General features: G+C 42.0%; 1 protein-coding gene across 1 annotated transcript; it reads left to right on the top strand.

Annotated features, from left to right (window-relative positions):
- The first annotated feature begins 209 nt into the window (after positions 1-209).
- LOC117449067 (glucose-induced degradation protein 8-B homolog) lies at positions 210-13,197 on the top strand. The gene is made up of 5 exons (XM_034086440.2): positions 210-421; positions 1,980-2,107; positions 5,960-6,156; positions 9,337-9,534; positions 12,148-13,197. Exons 2-5 carry the CDS (start codon positions 1,987-1,989, stop codon positions 12,319-12,321), a joined length of 690 nt encoding a protein of 229 aa, XP_033942331.1. The 5' UTR covers positions 210-421; positions 1,980-1,986; the 3' UTR covers positions 12,322-13,197.
- Positions 13,198-22,261: the final 9,064 nt, after the last annotated feature.

Here is a 22,261-nt window from a genome sequence, read left to right as displayed (position 1 = left end):
AATTCTGAGATTTTCAAAAGAGAAAATATAGTTTTTTTCCAGCCGAAATGTCTCTAACATTCCTATGTGCTGCTGTGTGTAGATAATATTAATGTATGTAGTACTATTCCCAAGATAGGAGTGTTATTTAATAACAAATATACACAGGTTCGTTGGAACCGCTGCACTGACTGTTCCTCGGCAACCGTGACGTCACTCTCTTTACCAATCGCAGAGCTCGCCGGAGTGCCGCTGCTCTCGCGAGATTATCACATTAGCTTGGTTAGTTAGCTAGCCGTGAAAAAACAGATTGCCTGGTTTCCCCGGCTATAAGTTTACACTTTATTCTTCTTAAAAGGCACTAGGAGGACTCTGCGCGTTTCTGCTGGGATTGTGTTTGAATATCGCCCGTAGGAAAGGATCATCTCCGTGTGTTTGTACGGTGAGTTGGGAAAAACGTGATGCTAAGTCACGTTAGCATCGGAGGAAACTGGTTTGTTTTGGAACCTCTTAATTATTATTTTAAAATCCAATTTACTGCCGAAATGTCGTCTTTTTTATTTCCCTATTAATGTGGGTGGTTTTTCTCTCATTATCACATGTTGATATTGTGTATCTGTATTTGTCTGTAAGGCTGTTGTTAGTGCAGATACAAGCTGTGACCGAGCTGTGTCGGTCTTCGTTTGTTTTGATTTTGTTTCCGCTTTCCAGCAGCATGTACATATTTATACAGATTTATTTTATTATCTTCTGTGCTTATTTTTACTTCACGTCTCTTTGTGCATATACTTCTTATTTAATATATTTCTTTCATTCTAATCTCTATTAAGTTACTGTTACCAAATCCAGTATTTAAGATTGAATGTAATAAAGCATTTCTGATTCAGATTTGAGGGCAGCAGAGGTGAAAACTAAGTTCATTTACTCAAGTACTGTGCCTAGGAACACATTTTGAGATACTTTTACTTTATTTGAGGATTTACATTGTTTGCTACTTTGTAATTCTACTCCACTACAGTTCAGAGGTACATGGTGTACTTTTCCTCCACTACATGTATTCAATACCTTTAGTTACTTCACAGATCTGGATGAATGATGTGAAATCTAACCAAGTGTTGAATCAGACTGTAGTTCCACCTGGAGTAAATCCACCAGCTACCCTGCAGTCTACAAAGCCATTCAGACTAGCTGCTCCTTCACCAGCTTTGAGAACACTTTCATGATCAATCATTATAAAACATATATATATTATTCTGAAATGGACCAATCTGCACAACGACTACTTTTACCGTCACTACTTTCACTAGATTTTGATGAGAATACTTTTCTACTTTCACTTGAGGAACATTTTGAATGCAGGACTTTTACTGTAACAGAGTATTTCTACACTCTGGTACTTCTACTTTTACTCAAGTACAAGATCTGAGTACTTCTACTTTTACTCAAGAACAAGACCTGAGTACTTCTACTTTGACTCAAGTACAAGATCTGAGTATTTCTACTTTTACTAAAGTACAATATCTGAGTACTTCTACTTTTACTAAAGTACATGATCTGAGTACTTCTACTTTTACTCAAGTACAAGATCTGAGTACTTCTACTTTTACTCAAGTACAAGATCTGAGTATTTCTACTTTTACTAAAGTACAAGATCTGAGTACTTCTACTTTTACTAAAGTACATGATCTTAGTACTTTTACTCAAGTACAAGATCTGAGTACTTCTACTTTTACTCAAGTACAAGATCTGAGTACTTCTACTTTTACTCAAGTACAAGATCTGAGTACTTCTACTTTTACTCAAGAACAATATCTGAGTACTTCTACTTTTACTAAGTACATGATCTGAGTACTTCTACTTTTACTAAGTACATGATCTGAGTACTTCTACTTTTACTCAAATACAAGATCTGAGTACTTCTACTTTTACTAAAGTGCACAATCTGAGTACTTCTACTTTTACTAAAGTGCACGATCTGAGCACTTCTTCTATCTTTCCAGGATCCTAATGATGAGTTATGCTGAAAAGCCAGAAGACATCACGAAAGAAGAGTGGATGGAAAAGCTGAACAATGTTCACATACAGAGGGCGGACATGAATCGGCTCATCATGAATTACCTGGTGACGGGTGAGGATGGAGATACATCATTTATTCCCCGTTTGTACCAGGGAAACCAACACATCTTTATTACACAATTAAATAACTGACCTCTAATTCATTTGTTAATCAGCGTACATTTAATCTAAGATCCTACTTTTAATATCAATACATGGAAAATAGCTGCTTTAAAACACCTTTTTAAGCTGCAATTCAAGACACTGCTCAATGAGAAGACAACAAAAACATTTTAGTTAAACAGAAACAATAATTGGATAATTTATTAATTTTTAAAATGCTGTTTTAAAGGTCCCCTATTATCCTGTTTTTCATCAGTGTATCACAGGTCTCAGATATATGCAGAGCCTGTCTCTGATTGGCTGAAAACAGATCATTGCAGCATTACCCATAATCCCCTCTGTTTCAGCCCTGTTTCCAAAGTGCTGATTCTCTGTCTGTTACTTTAGATGAAAATAAGGAGCCCCTCCCCACGCCCCTCTGAGAGAGGTTTGGTTACAAAGAACTCAAAGGTGCTCTAGGAGGAGATTCAGGTGATAAGGGGGGGGGGGGTACCTTGTTGCTGATTGGCTAATGGTTGCACAAGACAAAACATCGTTATGACATCACAAAGTGGCCAAAATCTGATCAGCTCATTTTCAGACAGGTTTTATAGAAATTGATCAAAAAGAGAGAAAATCTTTGTTCCTGAAACTTTCAGAGTCTCTTTCCACAGGAGGGGACACATGTTGATGGAGAAGAGACATGAAGAAGAGGGGACACATGTTGATGTAGAAGAGACAAGGAGAAGAGGGGGACACATGTTGATGTAGAAGAGACATGAAGAAGAGGGGGACACATGTTGATGTAGAAGAGACATGAAGAAGAGGGGACACATGTTGATGTAGAAGAGACATGGAGAAGAGGGGACACATGTTGATGTAGAAGAGACATGAAGAAGAGGGGACACATGTTGATGTAGAAGAGACATGAAGAAGAGGGGACACATGTTGATGTAGAAGAGACATGAAGAAGAGGGGACACATGTTGATGTAGAAGAGACATGGAGAAGAGGGGACACATGTTGATGTAGAAGAGACATGGAGAAGAGGGGACACATGTTGATGTAGAAGAGACATGGAGAAGAGGGGACACATGTTGATGTAGAAGAGACATGAAGAAGAGGGGACACATGTTGATGTAGAAGAGACATGGAGAAGAGGGGACACATGTTGATGTAGAGGAGACATGGAGAAGAGGGGACACATGTTGATGTAGAAGAGACATGGAGAAGAGGGGACACATGTTGATGTAGAAGAGACATGGAGAAGAGGGGACACATGTTGATGTAGAAGAGACATGAAAGAAGAGGGGACACATGTTGATGTAGAAGAGACATGGAGAAGAGGGGACACATGTTGATGTAGAGGAGACATGGAGAAGAGGGGACACATGTTGATGTAGAGGAGACATGGAGAAGAGGGGACACATGTTGATGTAGAAGAGACATGAAGAAAAGGGGACACATGTTGATGTAGAAGAGACATGAAGAAGAGGGGACACATGTTGATGTAGAAGAGACATGAAGAAGAGGTGGACACATGTTGATGTAGAAGAGACATGAAGAAGAGGGGACACATGTTGATGTAGAAGAGACATGAAGAAGAGGGGACCCATGTTGGTGTAGAAGAGACATGAAGAAGAGGAGACACATGTTGATGTAGAAGAGACATGAAGAAGAGGGGACACATGTTGATGTAGAAGAGACATGAAGAAGAGGGGACACATGTTGATGTAGAAGACACATGAAGAAGAGGGGACACATGTTGATGTAGATGAGACGTGAAGAAGAGGGGCACATGTTGATGTAGAAGAGACATGAAGAAGAGGGGACACATGTTGATGTAGAAGAGACACGAAGAAGAGGGGACACATGTTGATGTAGAAGAGACACGAAGAAGAGGGGACACATGTTGATGTAGAAGAGACATGAAGAAGAGGGGACACATGTTGATGTAGAAGAGACATGAAGAAGAGGGGACACATGTTGATGTAGAAGAGACATGAAGAAGAGGGGACACATGTTTTGAACTCCTGGGCCCTGAATAATGATTGGCTATTGCCAGACCTAATGTCAATAATCTGCATTGTAAACATGACACAAGGTGGCGCCATATCCATGTCAGTGAATGTACTTTGACCCTCTGTACGTGTTAAGTCAATAAAGTTGCCTTGAATTAAATTCACGCAACTCTTAATATTAGATACCGTGTTTTTAAGTGGCGATGGAGATTATTAGTTGACCCTGCTTTAAAGGATATGTGGCCTTTGCAAATGGTTTGCTTCAGCACCGCCTGGGTCGAGTTCTTTGTAACCAAGGCGACTGGATTTTGGCAGGCAGTGAGTGCGGACCAACGATGGAACGATAACAAGAACGGCTCTCACCAAGTACGACTCGGTTCCCCTCGTTCGTACCCAAGAGCCGTTCAAAAGAATCGGCTCGTTCGCGACCGACACATGACTAACATTCTATAACACATAGGTTTGAGCAAGCTCTCTGATTGGTCAATAGGCGTGTTTGATTCCACGATCAAACAACGATCAAATAGAACGTGCCTAATCACAAAGTATCCAGTGGCCTCCACACGCCACTAGCCTACCGAAACTACTTCCATGAGCCGACATCGTGTGGTTTCCATAGCGACGTTTAGCGACACACAGCCGTTAAAACTGTTATACATTGTCTCTCGTTGGAAATCGGTAGCGACAAAATGTCAGATTTTAAAGTTAACTTTGATTTGTTGGGGGGCCTCAGTATTGATGAATGGTTGGACATGGACACAGACAGAAAGATGTGGAGCAACGCGCTTTTTGCCGGTCCGGGACACGCCATGAAACGGCCACTGGAGGAAAGCTCTTCCTATAACGTGGTCCTACCCGTGAACACCACGGCACCACCTGCACAAAGGTCTGGCATGGAGTTCATGGAGAGCTGTTTCAAGAATTGCACTTTTAATGGCAGCATGAACATCCACCTTCATTCTGAAGCCAACATGTTTCAGCACCGTGGACAGCCTGATTTGATTTGTTCCGCTATTCCCACACAGTGATTACTCAGATATTTAAATAGCCTAATTCAAGAATTGTTTTCAATAAATTGTTTTCAATAAATTGGTTAATAATATATTATTTACTATAATTATATCAATAACTGTCAGCGGGGAAGCAGGAGTGTTCGATTGATCGGCTATCGTTACCATGGGAACTACTTTCTAGGAACTACTTTCTGACGGAGATTAACTCAAGCAGAAAGCGTAGGTTTGGGAGCAAATTAGCCCACATTATGAAATTATTTTACGATATTGTTGATTACAATGATAGTTTGTGTTATAGAATCGCAATCATACACTTGAGGCCGTTCTTGAACGTCATTATTGGTACGACAGTACTGCGGCAGGACCGAGGCGCTTGCGCCGAGGTCCGTAGGCCTGTACTGGAGTGTATGATTGCTTAAGTAAATACCTCTCATGTCCTGATGGCTTTCAGAACACGTTGCAAGTCTGAAATCAGATGACGAATCCATGCTTTCCTGTTAAAACTGCCTATAATATCAAAGTCAACTTTATTGTCAATCTTTCAGTTTGTGTGGACAGAGAGATCGAAATACCATTTCCCACAATCCCGAATACAAAACAAATATGTATATACCTGTATACACAATCAAAGAAATGTATACATAAGCACACATTGAGACCTAAATAAAAGCACAACAATCAATATATACAAAATAACAGTCACTTAATAATCTTTGAGAATGTACATTAGTGCGAGACAGTCCATAGCAGCGGAAATAAATAAATATCTTTGCCTGTCTCTGCTCGACAGAAGGGTTCAAGGAAGCGGCGGAGAAGTTTCGTATGGAGTCTGGCATCGAGCCGAGCGTGGACCTGGACTCTCTGGACGAGCGGATAAAGATCAGAGAGATGATCCTGAAGGGACAGATCCAGGAAGCCATCGCCCTCATCAACAGCCTGCACCCCGAGCTGCTGGACACCAACCGCTACCTCTACTTCCACCTGCAGGTACAGGGCCCTTTGAAATGATATATTAACTTATGAAGTGCTCTCCAGACAGACATTAAAGGGGACCTGTCATGCAAAATGCTCTTTGTGATGTCTCTTATACATCAACATGTGTCCCCGGTGTGTCAGGGAACTCACGCAGCGTCAGAAAATAAAACCCTCTCTCTTCTCCTCCGTACCCAAATCTCTAAAAACGGGGAACAACGGAGCTGATCCAGATTTGCGTCTGATATGACGTAATATCTGAAATGTGGACCCACGGGCCAATCAGAAACGTTGCTATCAGAAACAATGCCCGACTGTTTTGGACGTAATATGGTCTTTGTTTACATTAGCATCGCTAACACTCAGAGCTAACCTGTACTGGAGAGCATGTGTGTGAAGAAGCAGGAAGTAGAAAGGAACTCGCCTTGTGGTGTAACCGGCGAGAGAGAAAGCCTTTGAGCTCCTTGATGTGGTTTGGAACATGATGGCGTTTAATCACGGCAGCATTTAGCTGACTATCTGCCGGGTAATTCTGATCAGGCATTAGCTCCGCCTCCTTTTTTTTTCAAGCTAAGGACCCGGAAATATCGTTAAAAAGCATGTCAAGTATTTATCACTTCATAATGAAGAGAGACCAACAGACCTGGTTACGAGTCTGGCTGCAGCTTCTCTTCTTCATGTCTCTTCTACATCAACATGTGTCCCCTCTTCTTCATGTCTCTTCTACATCAACATGTGTCCCCTCTTCTTCATGTCTCTTCTACATCAACATGTGTCCCCTCTTCTTCATGTCTCTTCTACATCAACATGTGTCCCCTCTTCTTCATGTCTCTTCTTCATCAACATGTGTCCCCTCTTCTCCATGTCTCTTCTACATCAACATGTGTCCCCTCTTCTTCATGTCTCTTCTACATCAACATGTGTCCCCTCTTCTCCATGTCTCTTCTACATCAACACGTGTCCCCTCTTCTTCATGTCTCTTCTACATCAACATGTGTCCCCTCTTCTTCATGTCTCTTCTACATCAACATGTGTCCCCTCTTCTTCATGTCTCTTCTACATCAGCATGTGTCCCCTCTTCTTCACGTCTCTTCTACATCAACATGTGTCCCCTCTTCTTCACGTCTCTTCTACATCAACATGTGTCCCTTCTTCTTCATGTCTCTTCTACATCAACATGTGTCCCCTCTTCTTCATGTCTCTTCTACATCAGCATGTGTCCCCTCTTCTTCACGTCTCTTCTACATCAACGTGTGTCCCCTCTTCTTCATGTCTCTTCTACATCAACATGTGTCCCCTCTTCTTCATGTCTCTTCTACACCAACATGTGTCCCCTCTTCTTCATGTCTCTTCTTCATCAACATGTGTCCCCTCTTCTTCATGTCTCTTCTACACCAACATGTGTCCCCTCTTCTTCATGTCTCTTCTTCATCAACATGTGTCCCCTCTTCTTCATGTCTCTTCTTCATCAACATGTGTCCCCTCTTCTTCATGTCTCTTCTACATCAACATGTGTCCCCTCTTCTTCATGTCTCTTCTACACCAACATGTGTCCCCTCTTCTTCATGTCTCTTCTTCATCAACATGTGTCCCCTCTTCTTCATGTCTCTTCTACACCAACATGTGTCCCCTCTTCTTCATGTCTCTTCTTCATCAACATGTGTCCCCTCTTCTTCATGTCTCTTCTTCATCAACATGTGTCCCCTCTTCTTCATGTCTCTTCTACATCAACATGTGTCCCCTCTTCTCCATGTCTCTTCTACATCAACATGTGTCCCCTCTTCTTCATGTCTCTTCTACATCAACATGTGTCCCCTCTTCTCCATGTCTCTTCTACATCAACACGTGTCCCCTCTTCTTCATGTCTCTTCTACATCAACATGTGTCCCCTCTTCTTCATGTCTCTTCTACATCAACATGTGTCCCCTCTTCTTCATGTCTCTTCTACATCAGCATGTGTCCCCTCTTCTTCACGTCTCTTCTACATCAACATGTGTCCCCTCTTCTTCATGTCTCTTCTACATCAACATGTGTCCCCTCTTCTTCACGTCTCTTCTACATCAACATGTGTCCCCTCTTCTTCATGTCTCTTCTACATCAACATGTGTCCCCTCTTCTTCATGTCTCTTCTACATCAACAAGTGTCCCCTCTTCTCCATGTCTCTTCTACATCAACATGTGTCCCCTCTTCTTCATGTCTCCTCTACATCAACATGTGTCCCCTCTTCTTCATGTCTCTTCTACATCAACATGTGTCCCCTCTTCTTCATGTCTCTTCTACATCAACATGTGTCCCCTCTTCTTCACGTCTCTTCTACATCAACATGTGTCCCCTCTTCTTCATGTCTCTTCTACATCAACATGTGTCCCCTCTTCTTCATGTCTCTTCTACATCAACAAGTGTCCCCTCTTCTCCATGTCTCTTCTACATCAACATGTGTCCCCTCTTCTTCATGTCTCCTCTACATCAACATGTGTCCCCTCTTCTTCCATGTCTCTTCTACATCAACATGTGTCCCCTCTTCTTCATGTCTCTTCTACATCAACATGTGTCCCCTCTTCTTCATGTCTCTTCTACATCAACAAGTGTCCCCTCTTCTCCATGTCTCTTCTACATCAACATGTGTCCCCTCTTCTTCATGTCTCCTCTACATCAACATGTGTCCCCTCTTCTTCATGTCTCTTCCTCATCAACATGTGTCCCCTCTTCTTCATGTCTCTTCTACATCAACATGTGTCCCCTCTGTGGAAAGAGACTCTGAAAGTTTCAGGAACAAAGATTTTCTCTCTTTTTGATCCATTTCTATAAAAACCTGTCTGAAAACGAGCTGATCAGATTTTGGCCACTTGATGATGTCATAACGATGTGTTGTCTTGTGTAACCATTAGCCAATCAGCAACAAGGTAACCCCCCCCCTTATCACCTGAATCTCCTCTAGAGCTCCATTGAGTTCTTTGTAACCAAATGTCTCTCAGAGGGGCGTGGGGAGGGGCTCCTTGTTTTCATCTAAAGTCACAGACAGAGAATCAGCACTTTGGAAACAGGGCTGAAACAGAGGGGATTATGGGTAATGCTGCAATGATCTGTTTGGTGTTTCAGCCAATCAGAGACCGGCTCTGCATATATCTGAGACCTGTGTTGTGATGCTAGATGAACATGTAACTGACACCCTGCTTGCTGACGGTTCCCCGCAGCAGCAGCATCTGATCGAGCTGATCCGTCTGAGGGAGACGGAGTCGGCGCTGGAGTTCGCTCAGACTCAGCTGGCGGAGCAGGGCGAGGAGAGCAGGGAGTGTCTGACGGAGATGGAGAGGACGTTAGCGCTGCTCGCCTTCGACAACCCCGAGGAGTCGCCCTTCGGGGACCTGCTCAACATGATGCAGCGGCAAAAGGTGCGCAGGTTTAATAATCGCACCGATCAAAGTCCAGTCAGCTTTATCACCAAGAGTTCTACGTGTGTCTCGCAGTCCCACAGTGTGACGTATAACAAGATACAAAAGGGCCTAGATACAAGGGGTATAAAACTAAGTAATAGTAGTCATTAGGACTAGGTAGTAATATATATATATATATATATATATATATATATATATATATATATATATATCTATCAGGGTTTCCGTTAGCCGGTAATTACCGGTGTTTAGCTGGTAAAATTCATTAAAAACCGGTAAATTCAAAACCTGCCGGTCAAAATGTCTGGTAATAATTAGGGAGGCTCCGATCGATCGGCCGCCGGTCATTATCGGCCGATATTCACTCTTAATAGTTTGATCGGTGCTCTCTATAAAGGCCGATCAGGAGAGCTGGATCTGATCGATATGGACAGAAACGCGAGTGAAGTTTAACCGGACGCGAGAGAGAGATCAGATCAGCTGCTGAGTCTGACCGAGACACGCAGCTCTGCAGGATCACCTGAAGCCCCGCCCTCTGTTTAGCGACGGGCTGTCAGGAGAGAGAGGGGAGGGAAAAGAGAGGCTCCGTTTCTCCCGTGTTATTATTCAAAGTTGATGTAAACTTCTGAATAATGTACGTTATCTACTACAAGTAGTTTGTTTGAATGTAATAATTATGTTGTTTGTTGTTTGTGGAATCATTTATTGAAAAATTAATCTGAATTTTTCGATCTGTTACGATTATAAACTGAAGCAATATAAAAATGAGCCCCGTGAACTGAGTTTTAAACTGAAGCATATCTGCTCATAGTCCGGTGATTACCTGCTAACGGAAACTCTGCTACACAACTCTTATTATTATTATTGAAACATGACCGGTAAGTTTCAAATTAGTCCGGTAAAATAAATTCTGCCCGGACATTTGACCGGCGAGAAAAAATCCTAGCGGAAACCCTGATATATATATATATATATATATATATATATATATATATATATATATATTTTTAAAACACAATCAACAGAACATGAATTTGACATTAGTGCAATGTGAGCGCCCCCTAGTGGTCCTTGGTATGAAAAAGTTTGAGAAACACTGCACTAAAAACTATAGAACACACTACAGGAGAGGCGACCCCTTTTAAAAAAGAGCATTAAAAGGAAATGGTCAAGTAAAGTAGTCCCTTTTTAAAAAATGCTTGATCGCATGACGTAAAATACATACACTCTTCTCTGTGCGCGGCCAAACAAGCTTCACCGGTCTGGCAGTATTTTAAGGTGTCTGAAAAAGACAGTAAAATATCGGTATGCAACGTGAGCGGAGCAACACACACACACACACACACACACACACACACACACACACACACACACACACACACACACACACACACACACACACACACACACACACACACACACCACACACACACACACACACACACACACACACACACACACACACACACACACACACACACACACACACAGAGAGTTAGACCTCACACACTTAGCTATTTGATCTACCTCTGGAACAAGCTAAACTAGTTATACATATATTTATTCGTCACTGTCGGGAGAGGGAGGGAGAGAGAGAGAGAGAGAGAGATAGGGGGGGGAGAGAGAGAGAGGGAGAGGGAGAGAGAGAGATTTACCCCCCCCCCCCGTAGAATATCAGTCTTTAACATAAGTCTGTTTCTCACATGCAAGACTAAACAATCAATTGAACAGAGTAACAACAATGAGAGTAAAAGACATAATATATTCTTAATAAATAAATGATGATATGATAAGAGCACATTAAAAAGCAAAGATAATAAAACATGAATAACAGGCACATGGATAAAAGTGAGATGTGAATAGTTAAATTAAAAGCAGCGGCAAACAGAAAAGTCTTCAGTGTGGATTTGAAAGTAGTCGAGTAGCAGAGTCAGATGTTTGGAAATACCCCTCACCAGATTCTCACATTCCTCGCCCCCTAGTCTTCCTGTGGAATGATAGTTCCTTTGACACTTCTTGTATCCTTTCATCCTCTCTTTCATTCCACGTTGCAGACAACACATGTTCCTGTTGTACTGTCACCTGAACCCGTCTTTGACCTTTAAAGCACTTTTCTTTTAGGATACTTAAACCTGTTTTCAGACTTCCCTCGTGAATCTTTCAGAAACGGGTTTATTGCCAGGTAGCTTCACACATACGAGGAATTTGATTTGATGTCGTGGTGCATACATAACATATAAAACAAGAAATCTTTAAGGACACTGTAATAAAATATAGTTAAATAGCAATAAAATAAAGCAGTCATTTACAGTGAAATGGAATGCAGTGAATAATAGAATGTGTGCAGTAAACATTGCGTGCATATACGTTGTGTCAGTGGGGGGGTCGGGCCTTGTTTAAGAGGAGGGGAAGAAACTGTTCTGGTCCTGATGGTCCTCCTGCCAGAGGGGAGGGGGGTGAACAGTTTGTGTCCAGGGTGGGAGGGGTCGGCCACTGTCTGCCCGCCTCAGGGTCCTGGAGGCGGGCAGGTCGTGGAGGGATGGCAGATTGCTCTTTGGCCTCAAAGCAACACGTAGTGACCCCCCCCCCCTGTCTCTGTGTGATGTCCAGGTGTGGAGCGAGGTGAACCAGGCGGTGCTGGACTACGAGAACAGGGAGTCCACTCCCAAACTGGCGAAGCTGCTGAAGCTGCTGCTGTGGGCCCAGAACGAGCTGGACCAGAAGAAGGTCAAATACCCCAAAATGACGGACCTGAGCACGGGAACCATCGAGGACCCCAAGTGAACCGCCCCCCCCTCTACCCCCCCCCCTTAAGTTATGACCAGGCAGTGACTGTGTGACAGCCAGGTGTGTGTATAAACAGATGCTAACTTCACGTTTCATTCATGGGAGGTACAACGCTCATTGTGCAAACTGTAAATTGCTGTATTTACAAAATATAAATGTAGTTTACTGATCCTGGATTTTTGGTTAAATCTCGGAGACGACAATTCAAATAAAGCCTAAGCCAGGAGTATTATTTATTTTGACCCCGAGACTTTATCTTACCAGAGAGCGAGGTGGTGATACAACCGAGGGGAGGGAAATAACGATCACTGCTTCAAGTCAGAGTTTAACATTTGAAATTTCATACAAAAGATGTGAGTATTTTTCAATGAAATGGAAAGAGACACTTTATTAAATGTAACATAGTTTTAATTAATATAGTATTATATGATTTCTTGTACTATGTCTTTTGGGATGCCTTCGCTGAGTTTTTAGCCCCTCCGGTTTCTTCCGAGCCGACTTATGTGGATATTTGGTTTGTTTGTGTGGGGGGGGTAGGAAAGAGACTCTGTCGTCTGAAAACTCGTTTCTTTTTGGTACGTAATATAAAAACAAGACATTTTGAGAACATGCCGTCCATTTTTAAAGCCGTCAGTATTTTCTCATGCATGTAAACGTTTTTTCAACGGGGAAAAGTCTGTTGTTGTGCTTGTTTATTTTTTGTTTACTTGCTGCTTGTTGTCCATCCTTAATTTATTTTAAGGTTGTATTGTCTTTATAGATATATTGGCTTTGACAAATACTGAAATCCAGAGAGCTCACGTCCCTTTTATTATTCCACATTTTTAAAGCGCAGATTTGCAAATATTAAAATAAACAACTTTTGTGAACCATACGAAATGTTTTCTCCTTTTTCTGGGTGGCTTGTTTGAGGGAAGATCCCTGTGGTTATAAAAGAGTACTCCTGGAACTGTTAGAAACATCTCACTGGTCCCCGGCTTGAGCTTGAGTCTCAGGATCCATGTAGCTGTGATCCAGAATGGAAGTAGTCACAACAAAAAGAGAATTTGTTGGTATTTTTCCCAAAATCCTGACTTTTTCCTCAAAGATTTGACTTTTTTTCTCGAAATTCGGACTTTTTCTCAAAAAAAAAAAAACTTTTTTTACAAAACTATGACTTTTCCTCAAATCTGAATTTTTGAAAAGAAAAAAAAAGAAATTCTGACATTTTTCTCAAATCTCAAAATTCGGACTTTCTCGAAACATTTAAAAATTCGGACTTTTTCACAAAGGTATGACTTTTCCTCAAATCTGAATTTTTCTCAAAAATCGGAAAAATTCTGACTTGCTCAAAAATCTGACTTTCTGAATACTTAACATCTTTAAATATCCCTGGTCCCCGGCTTGAGCTTCAGCCTCAGGATCCATGTGTCTGTGATCCTCTCCAGAAAGGAAGCAGTCATCACATACAGAGCATCAGCTAGTTCCTGAGCAGTGTCCTTCACATGCTGATATCAAGAGAGGGAGTCACACAGTCACAAGATGGAGGAATAGAAAGCAGTGTTCAATGTTTACTTCAGATTAGCTCCACGTCAGAAATGAGCATGCTTGATGTCTCTCTCCATAGAGGCTGAATCCTCATGTTCATCACATAGCTATCATCTGCCTCAAACAGTCCTGATGCTCTTCCAGGTCATCACACATCCTGTCATGTTCACAGCTACAGTTGATACCTCTGTTAGCATGCTGCTCTCATGTTGGAAGAGGACATTCAGAATTTCCAAACAGTTATTTTAGGTATTTACTTCACTATTCCCAATTTCTGCTACTCCACACACTCACTGGCCACTTTATTAGGAACACCTGTTCAACTGTTCAACTCTTTACATAACATCTAATTAAGCTGACGCAAAAACCTTTAGAAGAGAAAAAACCATGAAAATTCAGAACACCAAGGAAAGGTCAGATGTATTCACTTGCAGCTAGTAAGAGCTGGTGCGTCAGCGACAGGACCTAAAGGAACTGTTTGAAGTCTTTTGGGGCATTTTTGGATGGAAACAGCTGAGTTTCAGTCTGCAGAGTTCCTGCTGTCCTGGTGGCATGGAGAGCTCTTCCCACCGTTTGGAGCCAGCAGAGGTGAGAGGTAGGAGTACAAATACTTTGTTACTGTGCTGAAGCAGATCTTTCTGGTATCAGTCCTTTTCTCCACTACTTATTTTGACGGCTTTTGACTTCTTACATGTTGAACTCAAATACCTGTACTTTCTACTTCTTACATGTTGAACACAAATACCTGTACTTTCTACTTCTTACATGTTGAACACAAATACCTGTACTTTCTACTTCTCACATGTTGAACTCAAATACCTGTACTTTCTACTTCTCACATGTTGAACTCAATAACCTGTACTTGCTTTACTTCTATTACATGTTGAACTCAAATATCTTACTTTCTACTTCTCACATGTTGAACCCAAATACCTGTACTTTCTACTTCTCACATGTTGAACTCAAATACCGGTACTTTCTACTTCTTACATGTTGAACTCAAATACCTGTACTTTCTACTTCTCACATGTTGAACTCAAATACCTGTACTTTCTACTTCTCACATGTTGAACTCAAATACCTGTACTTTCTTCTACTTCTTACATGTTGAACACAATACCTGTACTTTCTACTTCTTACATGTTGAAACTCAAACACCTGTACTTTCTACTTCTTACATGTTGAACACAAATACCTGTACTTTCTACTTCTTACATGTTGAACACAAATACCTGTACTTCTACTTCTCACATGTTGAACTCAAATACCTGTACTTTCTACTTCTTACATGTTGAACCCAAATACCTGTACTTTCTACTTCTTACATGTTGAACACAAATACCTGTACTTTCTACTTCTTACATGTTGAACTCAAACACCTGTACTTTCTACTTCTCACATGTTGAACTCAAATACCTGTACTTTCTACTTCTTACATGTTGAACACAAATACCTGTACTTTCTACTTCTTACATGTTGAACTCAAACACCTGTACTTTCTACTTCTCACATGTTGAACTCAAATACCTGTACTTTCTACTTCTTACATGTTGAACACAAATACCTGTACTTTCTACTTCTTACATGTTGAACTCAAATATCTGTACTTTTGGTTGGAGAAAATACTGTGTCTCCCTCTGTGGGTTGTTTTAATGCAACTGCCATCATGTGTGGCTCTGACCTGTGTATGACCTTGCAGCTGCGCTTCTTGTGATAGGAGGAGGCAGGGCATTCAGGTTGTTGATATTATGAGAAGACAGGACTGCTGTCTCTTAAATATCTCATTTCTATGAAGCGTGAAGGAAGTACGTGACTCTTTCCAGAAGACGTCACAGATGACCCGACTTTCCGACACCCGCGGCTGATATTAGCGTCACCTCGATGTACGACTTTGTTGTTATCGCCTGTGTTTCGGACGATATAAGCCTGATGTTTTTTGCTGTTCCTTTGAGCAACATACCCCATGTGTGTGTGTTAACCCATATCCTTTGTATGTGATTTAACTCTGCTCCTTCTTGCAAGAATAAATTAGTTACCTGATCATTGATTCTCAACCTGGTGAGAGATATTTTTTCTAACATATTGGTCCTTTGAGCCGGATCCAAGATCTCCTTTTTCCTCCGGGCAAACGAGCCTGACACTCTTAGAAAATACCCCTACCTTGTTTCCTTTACAAAGAAACAATTTGGTAAATAGGGGGCCAGGTTATGCTGGAGAGGAGAGGAGGGACGGATCCTTGAACTACCGACACAGGAGAGAAAGTCAATACAGGCACCGTTTTGGTTTCGGAAGGATACCAAAAAAGTCCTAGAAAGACACAGGTAAACTTATCTAAAGTACTTATAAGTAGTTGTGGTTCAAACTAGAGGCCGGTTTTTTAGTTTCTTAAAAAACGAAAGGATCTTATAGTTCGTGTGGTGGACTATAGACTGTGGCCACATTTCTCTAGTTTTACTAAACACTACTGTGTGGCACTTTATAGTAGGACATACAAAGGTACGGGCTATTTCTATAGTGGGTGACTAATGGCGCGGTTTCCACTGCAGCACTCCGCTCGGTACCGTCGCCTCGGTTTGGTTAGAGGGCCTTGTATTTTATGCCCGGCTCACTTTAATGCTGCGTTTCCATTACAGTTTGAGGAGCTGTAGGCAGTAACTATAGTAACACAGTGTAGGCGGAGCCGTGACGTCATCTTCAATGAGCGCCCCAAAAAACAACACAGCCGTTAGCTGTTAGCACTCAGAGCTCACAGCTCTTCATATCTGTTCAGAAACTAGACAAAAGTGAAACAAGTACAAACCACAGACTGCCTGTGTCATGGAGGATACAGTCGCTGCTTTATTTATGTCTGTATAGGCCGTTGCTGTGAGTGTGGACGGTCGGAGCATATACAACGTTAGCTTAGCCAGGCTACATTTAGAAAACACGCATTTAAGAAGGTGTTTCTCTGCCGTCTGTCTGCAGACTTGTCAAAGCATTAAGTCATGGTTTTTACTAACCGGTATCAGTATGTTGTTACTTCGGCATCATTTTGAAACGTGTATTACAATTAAATCACGGTCAAATATGTTCATCTTGTTGTAGTTGTAGCCCCCTTGCCAGCGATCCTCTCTCTAGTTTAGCATACTCAGCCCGACTCAGCCCGGTTGTTCCTGGCCCTAGAACCACGATTTAGTCGGGCCAGAAAAAAGGTGAAAAAGTAGCCCCGGGCCAAAACTAGGCCAAGTGGAAACGCAACCAAAAACGGAGCCCGCACGGCTCGGCACGCTTAAAGCGAGCTACCCGCTGCAGTGGAAACGCGCCATAAGTACGGCTATGGGCATTTTCTGAGTTTTGGGGAAAACTTTGACAGTTTAGTTTTCTTAGTTTTGCTAAAACTATTGCGAGCTTATAGTACGAGGTACGGCTATGAGTATTTTACCTAGTTTTGGGGAAAACTAGGACAGTTTAGTTTTCTGGGTTTTGCTAAAACCGCTGTGAGTTTTATAGTTTATGCGTAAGCTATAGGGCATTTTTACTTAGTTTTGGGGAAAACTATAGAAGTCTAATCATGGGTTCATGCTGCAGCAAGACCCGTGGGAAGAAGATAGAAACAGACAGTCATCTTATCAGGAGATGCTAAATGGATGCAGAGGATCGCATAGAACGAGTGTGAAGAGATTAAAAAATGGCAAAAATAAATACGACTTCCAAGGGAGGTTAGTGGTAGAGGAATGCCAACAATGGATTGATAGCGTTGAGAACAAATGTAATGGGAATGGAAAAAGGGAGGAAGGACTTAAAAAGTAGCAAGCAACTGAAACAAGTGCAATTGTGGAGGGTGGAAATTTGTATTTCATCAAACATAATTTTACTAAACTTCCGATACAGCAGCAACTAAAAATAAAATCTGATGACAGGTCAATGCCCAAACTGGAGCTGTGAACAGAGAGGAAAAAAGGAGCGAATCGGACGTAAAACTTGAAATAATAAACAGCGGATTTCTAACATTTGACATTTCATGTGGCCGGACTGGGTCAGTTTCCAGGGCTGACTTTTAGTCCCCGCCCCTGCCTGACCGTGTGTTGCTGGGTTCCTCCCTCATGCCGGCTGTTCTCTGCGCGGGAGCATGAGGGTCGGTGTGTGGAGGTGGTTGGTAGGGCGGAGCGGGTGGCCAAGGCAGCGGAGTCGGTGGGGGGAGCAGAGGGGTGAGACGAGCAGGAGGTCAGGGGTCCGAGGAGGAAAATTCCCGGAGGGAAGTTGCTTTTTGTGTGGCAAATTTGGACATTGGGAAAACGACTGCAGAGCAAAGAGGCCACAGGAAGGAACGGAGGACTGGGTGGAGAAGGCATGACTCGAGCCAAGTGCATCTGCACAATCAGGTCATGTATTATCACACACAAACATAGACCCTGAACAGATGAAAAAGGTTAACGTAGAAAGTCAAACAACAGAAACAACTACAAAACAAGATAACCCAAATCAAGATGACCTAAGACAAAATGACTCAGACCTTGACGGTGACACAGAAGCAAGTTCAGATAACGTGTCTATCAGCTCATCCGATGAGGAAGTGGAGATTTTAGAATTAGGTACAGTAGAATTAATGCTGGCTCACGTAGAGAAACCATTTGTTACCCTAAAAGTAATGGGAATAGATGTAACCAGATTATGCAAAACCGTTTGTTCAAACAGCAGATTGTAAGAATGGATTTATGACGTCACTCACTCAACTACATGGGGGGGAAATAGACCAGTGGCATTTTACTCCTCACAGTTGGACACTATAGCTCGAGCCATGCCCATTTGTTTACAAGCAGTAATAGCAGCCTCCATGGCAGTACAGGCATCTGCAACAATAGTGCTTTTTAGATCCTTGACTCTAAAAGTAACTCACGCCGTGTCCGTACTATTGTTACAAAATAAACTAACCTATATGTCACCAGCTAGACATTTAGTATGCATGGCTATGTTGCTATCACAACCAAATCTTACTATCGAGAGATGTACTACTTTTAAATCCAGCTACACTACTGCCAGTAGAGACAGATGGGGAGCCACATGACTGTATCGCAGAAACTGAGAACAGAGTGCTACCAAGGACAGACCTGACTGACATTCCCTTCCCGGAACTAATGCAACAGGCTATGCTGTAGTGACACAGACGAGACTGCTCAAGGGCGCAGCATTGCCGTCTCACTTATCAGCACAGGCAGCAGGACTAATCGCACTAACAGAGGCATGCAAGCTGGGAAAAGGGAAGACAGTTAACATTTATACAGACAGCAACTATGCTTATTCATGCATGTGTTTGCACAACAATGGAAACATAGGGGGATGGTAACATCCACAAACAAACCTATTACACATAAAGATTTGATCACTTTTGGATGCAGTACAACTCCCTAAGAGAGTGGCGGTCTGTAAGTGTGCAGCACACTACAGGGACGGACCCAATGTCCACAGGGAACCGGAAGGCAGATGAAGAGGCTAAGAAAGCAGCGCAAAGACAGTGACAGGACAATGACCAATGTATTTCTGAAAATATGGAACACATTGATCATGAGATCCTAAAAGACATGCAAGCGAATGCACCTGACAGAGAGAAGGTATACTGGAAGAAGAAGTTGTGTACACAGAATACAGAGGGGTTGTGGGAAAGTACAGAAGGCACATTTGTATTACCAAAGCTTACTTCGATATGCAGCTATATTGAGCCATGGGTTGGACCACGGCTCAACAGGGGGGGGATGGTTCCGGATGCATTGACAAATCACATAATCCCACGTTTTGGAATTCCGGAAAAGATCTATAGTGATAATGGCACACACTTTGTACACAAAGTAATTCAGGATTTGACAGCTGTATTTGGAATACAATTAAAACGACATTGTTCTTATCATCCACAGTCAGCAGGGTTGATAGAAATAAATAATGGTACAGTAAAAGCTAAACTGAAGAAGATGATGGCTGAGACAGCGAAAACATGGATGAGATGCTTAGCACCAGTGATGCTAAGCATGCACATTCTACCTAGCGCTAGAGGGCTGTCACCTTTTGAAATGTTATATGGAAGACCATATTATCTGCCTGAGTCAAAACCATTTGTAAGAGAGGAAGAAAGTATGAGTGAAAACACAGCAGAATATATGGCAAACATTTTGAGAAGAAAAGAGATCACAAATGTTCTTGTCCCCTCTGCACAGGAAGTACCTGACACTACGCAGACGGTGAAACCAGGAGAGTGAGTGTTCACCAGAGCGATAAAGAGGAAGAGCTGGCACTCGCCCAAGTGGGAGGGTCCCTACCAAGCACTCATGTTTACACCGACTGCAGTTAGAGTGGCGGAGAGACCATCCTGGATACACCTGACTGTGAAGCTGTTTAAACCTAAAGACAGAAACTCGCCTCACTGTGGTGAAGTCTGGCTACAAAGGGAGGTGATTTCAATAAGGGCGCTTGTCTCAAACCAGTGAAGAAACCAACAGAACCCAGTAGAATTTAAAGAGTGGACGTTAGCAGGGAAACAGTAACGGGTCTGAGTGATAGAAACTGACGATGGACAGAGAAAGAATTAGGCCATGGCATCCATTCGGATTACATTAAAACATGTGCCTATACAATCTACCTACCTCAGCCGTTTGGGTACTTTTGTATATGAATTTTTTATCTTTTATAATCATTTGTATTTTTCCAAGTTCTATGTTATTCCGTAGTATAAACAGGAGGGATATGTTGGAGAAATACTGTTTTCCCTTATATAAGCCTGATGTTTTTTGCTGTTCCTTTGAGCAACATACCCCATGTGTGTGAGTTAACCCATATATAAATATTATGTCTTTATTATCAGGCTATGTTCCACAATCATTCAAAGTAGCAGTGATAAAACCGCTTCTTAAAAAGCACAAACTCAATCCAGAGGTTTTAGCCAACTATAGACCTATTTCTAATCTTCCGTTCCTCTCAAAGATTCTTGAGAAAGCGGTCGCAAAACAGTTGTGTGATTACTTAAAAAACAATGATTTATTTGAAGATTTTCAGTCTGGCTTTAGAACACATCATAGCACAGAGACAGCTCTGGTTAAAGTCACAAATGACATTCTAATAGCCTCAGACAAAGGACTTGTCTCTATTCTTGTTTTGCTCGATCTCAGTGCTGCATTTGATACTATCGACCATGATATCCTATTGCAAAGACTAGAGCACTTAGTTGGCATACAGGGAACTGCTTTAGGCTGGTTTAGGTCCTATCTATCCGAACGCTCTCAGTTTGTACGTGTCAACGATGAATCTTCCACTCAAACCAAAGTTAGCCATGGAGTGCCACAGGGCTCAGTGCTCGGACCTATTTTGTTCACATTATATATGCTTCCGTTAGGCAATATTATAAGGAATCATTCTGTAAACTTTCATTGTTATGCGGATGATACTCAACTATATTTATCAATCAAGCCTGATGAAATTAATCATCTAAATAAAATTCAAGACTGCCTTAAGGACTTAAAAACGTGGATGACCTTAAACGTTTTGATGTTAAACACGACCAAAACTGAAGTTATTGTACGTGGCCCGAAGAATCTACGAAACAAATTATCTGAAGATATACTAACTATGGATGGCATTAATTTGGCCTCCAGTGAGACTGTAAGGAATCTTGGTGTTATATTTGATCAGGATTTATCCTTTAACGCCCACATAAAATCAATTTCAAGGACCGCCTACTTCCATCTACGTAACATTGCAAAAATCAGGCATATCTTGCCTCAAAACGATGCAGAGAAACTAGTCCATGCATTTCTTACTTCAAGGCTGGATTATTGTAACTCTTTATTATCAGGGAGTACCAAGAAGTCAGTCAAGTCGCTTCAGCTGATTCAAAATGCTGCAGCTCGTGTACTAACCAGAGTTAGGAAAAGGGACCACATTACTCCTGTTCTGGCTGCCTTACACTGGCTCCCTATAGAACACAGGATAGAATTTTTAAGAGTGCGCTTAAGACCTTCCATTTTGATGAAGCTTATAGTTAGGGCTGATTAGATTCAGCCCCTAGTTTTGCTGATATAGGCTTAGTTTGTCGGGGGACATCTTACTTCTTCCTTCTCTCTGTCTATACCTGTGTACTCCGATTAACCCAGCTTCCCCAAATGTCTTTCTTTTTGGTGTCTATATACGCCGGGATCCGGAGTCATGGATGATCCTGCGGTCCTGTGTCCTGGATCGCGAGCCCTGGATCTTGATTAGTGGCTGTGGTCCTGGGTCATAGGTCCTGGATGGATATCCTCGTGGATTCATCTTCCTATTATACACACATGCATTTCCAAACATTTGGACTACCTATGTTGCAAATGTATTATCTTTTCAATTTACACACGGCATCTATTGCACGTCTGTCCGTCCTGGGAGAGGGATCCCTCCTCTGTTGCTCTCCCTG

This window comes from Pseudochaenichthys georgianus, chromosome 7 (genome assembly GCF_902827115.2).
Source record: "Pseudochaenichthys georgianus chromosome 7, fPseGeo1.2, whole genome shotgun sequence".
NCBI lineage: Eukaryota > Metazoa > Chordata > Actinopteri > Perciformes > Channichthyidae > Pseudochaenichthys > Pseudochaenichthys georgianus.
Note: the sequence above shows the minus strand (reverse complement) of the source record. Positions and strands in the feature narration are given on the sequence as shown.